Source organism: Auxenochlorella protothecoides (assembly GCF_000733215.1).
Source record: "Auxenochlorella protothecoides strain 0710 unplaced genomic scaffold scaffold97, whole genome shotgun sequence".
Taxonomy (NCBI): Eukaryota; Viridiplantae; Chlorophyta; class Trebouxiophyceae; order Chlorellales; family Chlorellaceae; genus Auxenochlorella; species Auxenochlorella protothecoides.
This window is the reverse complement of record NW_011934187.1, coordinates 201,303-207,302: the sequence shown is the minus strand read 5'-3', so window position 1 is coordinate 207,302 and position 6,000 is coordinate 201,303. Positions and strand designations below refer to the sequence as shown.

Genomic DNA, 6,000 nt, shown 5'->3' with positions numbered 1-6,000 from the left:
TTCCTCCTTTCCCAGATCATGATGGACTTCCATGCCTGCACGTGGTCCTCGGTGCCTGGTCTGACCCCGGCCGACGACTCCATCGCGTGGCACATGGACTCGCTCAACGACCCCGGCACGGCGCGCGTGCTGGCGGCGCTGGACGCGGCGGAGGCCGTGTCCGGCGTGCGGCCCCCGCTCATCACCTTCTCCCACTTCCTACCGGACCAGCGCCTGCTGCCAGAGAAGCGCATGCTGCACCACCCCAACCTGGCCAAGGCGGTGGGCAGCGACCCCCTGGCCGCGCGCATCGCACGCCTGCGCCCCGCCGCCCACGTCTTTGGCCACACCCACTTCAGCTGGGACGCTGAGCTGGACGGCGTGCGCTACGTGCAGTGGCCCTTGGGGTACCCGGCCGAGCAGCGGCGCCGCGGCCGCCCCGCAGCCGACTGGCGCCCCATGCTCGTCTACGACGGCGCGCGCGGGGAGCTCACCTCCCCACGCGCATGCTACTGGTCCAGCCACTACGCGGCCGTGCGGCGCACGCCCTGGGATCTCACGCCCGCACCCTGGGTCGCCGCCTGACGGCGCGGCGGGGGGCGGCGCGGCGCCGGCCGGGCCCGGGCGCTCGTCCCCCGCGCGTCCCACCTGCGCCTCCTGGCGGCAGCCGCGCTGGCCCTGCTGCACATGCTGCTGGTCAGCCTGCAGGCCTGGCGGGTCGGGCTGCTGCAGGGAGGGCGCCGCTGATGGAGTGGCAGGTCTGCGGTGCTTCCGCACCTCGCTAGGCATCATTTTGTATTGTGGGTAGTATACTCGACCAAACACTTTCCGCTCCATTGCGTATCGCCCCCTCCACTCTCGAGGGTGCAATGCTGTTGACCAGACCTGTAGCGTCTCCTTCCCCCTCCCGGCTGCCTCTGCGCCCCCGCGGCGGCCACTTAACGCAGATTTCTTAATGCAGGTCGAAGGGGGTTGACGGGGAGAGTACGGGGCAGGCAGGGCACAGCGGTTTCCAGCAGCAGGGGGAACAGAACAGCGAGCTAAAGTACAGGACGAGGGCTGCGACTGGGGCCGGGGTAGGGACTGGAACGGCAATACCACACTTCCGTGGGTGTTCGTGAACGCCGAGCCCTGGCCCCATGGTCTGTCAGCTCACCAGGTGCGGCCCAGGAAGCCGCCGCCGCCGCCGCCGAGGCTGGATGCGTGCCCGTTGGCCGCCTGGCGCGACGCGGGTCCGTTGCCGGATTTGGCGTTGGATGCGCGGGAGAGGTCGGGTTGAGCAGGCTGCAGAATGGAATGATGTAGGGGCGGGGAGGGATGTGGGTCAGGAGCAGAGGGGGATGTTGCTGGAAGGTGGTCTGGCCCGAGAGGACATGGCCCAGGGCGATCCCGCATCCATTGCTGCTCCCCTCGCCACATTGACCCCTCATAATCTCCGCTGATACTCGCACTTCAATCCTCATCCCCCAAGGACCCACCTGGCCCCCTCAAACCCCGACAGATTAGACATGCCACCCCAAGGACACAGCACCCCCGCTTCACCAACATTCTCACCAGCACGCTGCGCCCGCTGAGCAGCTGGTCCTCAAAGGTCTGGTTGAACCCCGTGGCAATGATGGTGACGTGGATCTCGCCCTCATACGCGTCGTCGATGACCGCGCCGAAGATGACGTTGGCGGAGGGGTCGGCGAGCGAGGTGACCACTTCACTGACGCGGTTGACCTCCTGCAGCGTCAGGTCCCGCCCGCCCGTGATGTTGTACACGATCCCCGTGGCGCGCTCGATGCTGCGCTCGATGAGGGGGGCCGAGGTGGCGGCCTGCAGCGGAGTTGGGGGGATTGGGGAAGGGGGGAAAGGGGAAGGTGAGGGTTCACCAAGATCAGCCATTTCATACCATCAAAGGCAGCGCTTGCAGTGGAAACCCAGCGCATGTGGTGCCAGCAGACTCCAGGTCCCCCCAAACCCCACTCCCCAAGCCACTCCACTCACCATGGCAGCCTCCTCTGCACGGTTCTTCCCAGAGGACACGCCCACACCCAGCATGGCGGTCCCGGAGTTGCACATGATGGCCTTGACGTCGGCAAAGTCGACATTGACCAGGCCGGGAATGGTGATGATGTCAGAGATGCCTTGCACGCCCTGCGGGAAGGGGGTTCATACTTTTGAGATGAGTCATGGAAATCTGATACCATGGGCATGGCAACATGAGACGCTGCATTGAACTGCGCTGTGAGGCCAGCCCAGGGCCCCCCTGACGTCCCAATCTCCTGGCGAGAGTCGATAAAAGAAGGTATGGTCGGGCAATACCGTCTCGCCTCCTTATCGCCCACCTGGCGCAGGACGTCGTCGGCCAGCAGGAAGGCGTCCTGCAGTGGGGTGGAGTCACCCACAACATCAAGCAGACGGTCGTTGGGGATGACAATGAGGGTGTCCACGTTCTTGCGCAGGGTGTCGATGCCATCAGTGGCCTGGGGGGGTGGGGGAAAGAGGGTACACCATGGGGTTAGGGCCCCCCCTGGGGACAAGGGGGGCAGCCTCAAAGGGACCACTGGGGTCCAGAAAGCATTGCAGGCTGAGAATCAAGAATACTGGGCATGGCCATCCACTGACAAGGTTTGCCTGGCTGTAGACCCCCATCCCACCCCCCCAATTAACGAGAACCACAAGAACAGCCCCAGGTCCTCACCTGCCCGGCCCGGCGCCGCCCCTCAAAGGTGAAGGGGAAGGTGACGACGCCCACAGTGAGCACCCCCAGGTCCTTGCTAAGCCGTGCAACCACTGGGGCAGCTCCAGTTCCAGTGCCACCCCCCATGCCGGCAGTGATGAAGACCTGGGTGGGAGATTGGTATTGAAAAGTGAGTTTGCGTTTGGCCCGTCAGGAGGCATGCATGGAGCTGCAAGGACCATGTCGTTTCCTGATTGTGCAGGAGCCAGCATTGTTCACAATTTCCAACCCATTCCATATTGAAGCCCACCATGTCTGCGCCCTGGACGGCCGAGGCCAGCTCCTGGTGAGACTCCTGCGCCGCCTCCTCCCCCAGCTCGGGCTTGCCACCCGTACCTGCGTGATTTGTTGGGAGACGCGTTCATGTCACAAGCCCAGCCTTTCAGCTGAACTAGGGTGCCAGAGACCCCCAGAAGCAGGGCCAAACTCCAAACATCCCCCCCAACCCACCCAGGCCGCGGGTCAGGGTGGTCCCGATCTGCAGCTTGTTGAGCGCCTGATGGCTCTCCAGGGCCTGGGCGTCCGTGTTGACAGCCCAGAACTCCACGCCCTGAGGGTCATGGCGGGTATGAGGTCGACTGCATCGAGCGGCCTCAGTGCAAGGCCTGCCGGCCATGAGGGCTCACAACAGCCCAGCTCGATCTCCAGGCCCAAAACACGTCAGGTGTCATCCCTCCCAATCTCAGCATGCCACTGGGACATCCACCGCATCCCTCGCACCTGCAGGCCGCTGGAGATCATGCGATTCACGGCGTTGCCACCGCCACCGCCCACACCGATGACCTTGATCCTGGCGTCGCCACCCACTGGGCCGTAGTTCCCGGAGCCATACGATGCCTGGGTAACGAAGCCGATGTGTGATCGAGGGCGGTGCATGGGCTTTGGTGCCCATGATCCCTGCCGAGCTGCTGCGTGCACCCGCATACTGGCAGCCGACCGGGTGGGGAGGGCCTGGGACGATCGGCCCGGTGCGCCCGTGGCCCTCAGGCCGAGTGAGGTTGCATGAGCGGACTGCATGCTTGCGCGAAGTACGGGGGTGGTGGGAACAGCGGCGCTTATGCGATGGCTCTCGGTCCTCAAGCTCGAAGTTTGAATGTTGCACCCTGCTCCCCAGGATATTGTCCCCCGTTTCCTCCCCCGGATTCAATCAGGGCTCCCCGCAGTAAAGGGCAGAAACGCACGCTCATCAGGGGATCAAAGGTAAACACGAATGAGAGCTTCTCTCCCCTGTCTGGCCTGGATCGATGCATTTACGAGACCGATGGGAGAATGCAGATGTACATCGGCGCCCCCCCCAACTCACAAAATTGCACATGCCGATGGGCCGCCCCGGCATAGAGATGCAGGCAATGCAGGCTGGAACTTGCCCTCCCTCCCCCCAGTCCTTCCCCTCCACCCGAGCATCACTGCTTGCTGGCCTGGATCAGCTCCCAGCCGAACAGCAGGACGTCCAGCAGCAGGATCACCGCCACGCCCTTGAGAATGTTCTGGAACCCGCCCGCAAAGCCGCCGCCCTGGCCCTCCCGCTGCGGCTCGGTCCAGCCCAGCACGCTCGACAGGCCGCCGATGCCTGCCAGCCGCACGTCCACGTCGCCCTCCACCGGCAACTCCCCAGGCTGCGCCGTGTCGTAGCCGCCGTTGATCCACGCCAGGCTGCGGTACCCCGCTCGGCTCAGCACCTCGCACGCCGCCAGCGACCTTGGTGGCAGGAAAATGAGGGTGGTTGGGGTTGCGACGGGAGGTTGGCAACAGGGGGTGAGAGGGTCGCGTGCGGGGGGCAACAGGAAGTCTGCGAGGTAGCGCCGCAAGGCATGGGCGCGATCCTGTGCGCAAAGGCCGACCTCATCGTGGGTGCTGGGAAGGGTTGCGGGGGGTTGTGTCACGTCCACAAGCAACCCACCATTCACACTGCACCTCACCTCAATCCCTTCTGGCAGGCCACAATGATGGAGGCGTCCTTGGGCACCTTGGCCTCCACCTCCTCCAGGAAAGTTGGGTACGGCTTCATGTGCTTGCCGCCCAGCCACCAGCCGCCCATGCCAAAGGCGCTCGCCTGCGGGGTGGAGGGGTGCGAGTGGGGGCGGTGGAAAATGGTGCTGCTGAGGGCGGTGAACGAATGAAAGCTCACGGCTCCAGGACCTGGACAGGACCCACCTGCTTCAGGAGTCCCGCAGGGCTCATATCATCGTCCACGACAAACAAGGGCACCTCCACCGCCCCCTTGATACGGGCCTGCGCGTGGGGAGAGGGGGTGCGCAGCATGCATGAGCTGCAGGGGGCCCAAAACTTCATCTTCTTCATTCATGGTGACTGGAGTATGGCTTTCAATGCCTGCTAGACACATTCATCACAGAAATGGCGCAGCCAGCAGTGATCCTCCACTGGTCCTTCTCCCACCCACACCAGCCTGCTCCAGCACGCACCTTGTCCAGCTCACTGGATGGTCGGACGTCCAGGAGGGTCCAGCCTTCCTTCAGGAGACCCGGGACCTCCTTGGCACGCACATTCCGAACCCTGCCGTCGCGAACCTGCCGTGGAGGAGGGACAGGGGGAAGGGGTGTGCACCCCTGCTGCATGGCAAGCAGTGCAGCTCCGACAAGGAACATGTGGCAGAATCAGCTGGGCACCTTGGCAGTCGATTAATCATTCGACAGACCTGGTTCTCCCAGCGTTTCTGCGCGTTCTCCATCTCGAGCCCGCCCGCCTGACGCGAGACACTCCTCTTCAGCGTGGACGGCGTCACGCGGGGGGTGCACGAGTTCCCCAGGGGTGATCTGGCCCATGCAGGCCGTCCCTCCATCCCGCCTGCGCTGGCATGTTTGAGAGTTCAGCTGGACGCGCTCGCAATAACCTGATTTAATATGTGCATGATCATGTGCATGCATGCAGGGTCTGCGATGCTCCGAGCGCTTACATCGAGGGGAGGGCAGGGTGCGAACGACATGAGCATGGATGCCGACGGCCACCATCTCTCCGATGAACCACTTGGCGATGTATTTGCACGATGAAATTAGTCTCGTGGGAATGGACGCCCTGTATGGGTTTCTTTGCTGTCTCTATTATCCCGGCAGACGCTCCGGCTCGTTCATCATTCGCAGAATCCAATCCGAGTCAATCTTCTCAATGCGCGCAAAACAAACCACAGTGAACCAGATCAGTGGCCTGGGGATGTCCGCGGCATCCCTGTTCGCCCTACATCCTCTCATGTGACACAGAGGTTTCAATGCCTGGCAGTCCAGGCATGCACCCTTGTGTCGTGCCGGGACCCGCATCTCCCATTCCGCGATGTACATACG

The 6,000-nt window shown here is 63.6% G+C and overlaps 3 protein-coding genes across 3 annotated transcripts in view; 1 reads left to right on the top strand and 2 right to left on the bottom strand.

The window, feature by feature from the left end:
* F751_6825 (hypothetical protein) overlaps positions 1–564 on the top strand; it is a gene marked incomplete at both ends in the record, with an annotated part of 2,183 nt that extends 1,619 nt beyond the window's left edge. The window contains one exon of the mRNA XM_011398433.1: positions 16–564. Coding sequence (XP_011396735.1) covers positions 16–564 — 549 coding nt within the window. The remainder of the gene's footprint in view (positions 1–15) is intronic.
* A 567-nt stretch (positions 565–1,131) lies between these two features.
* Positions 1,132–3,580, bottom strand: F751_6824 (Cell division protein FtsZ-like protein 1, chloroplastic; the record flags this gene model as incomplete). The annotated part of the gene is made up of 8 exons (XM_011398432.1): positions 1,132–1,263; positions 1,534–1,797; positions 1,969–2,118; positions 2,310–2,447; positions 2,666–2,809; positions 2,955–3,040; positions 3,155–3,254; positions 3,425–3,580. 8 exons carry the CDS (start codon positions 3,578–3,580, stop codon positions 1,132–1,134), a joined length of 1,170 nt encoding a protein of 389 aa, XP_011396734.1.
* A 527-nt stretch (positions 3,581–4,107) lies between these two features.
* On the bottom strand, positions 4,108–5,393 carry F751_6823 (hypothetical protein; the record flags this gene model as incomplete). Its single annotated transcript, XM_011398431.1, has 5 exons — positions 4,108–4,402; positions 4,624–4,757; positions 4,859–4,936; positions 5,128–5,232; positions 5,361–5,393. The coding sequence occupies 5 exons, from the start codon at positions 5,391–5,393 to the stop codon at positions 4,108–4,110; spliced, it is 645 nt and encodes a 214-aa protein (XP_011396733.1).
* Positions 5,394–6,000: the final 607 nt, after the last annotated feature.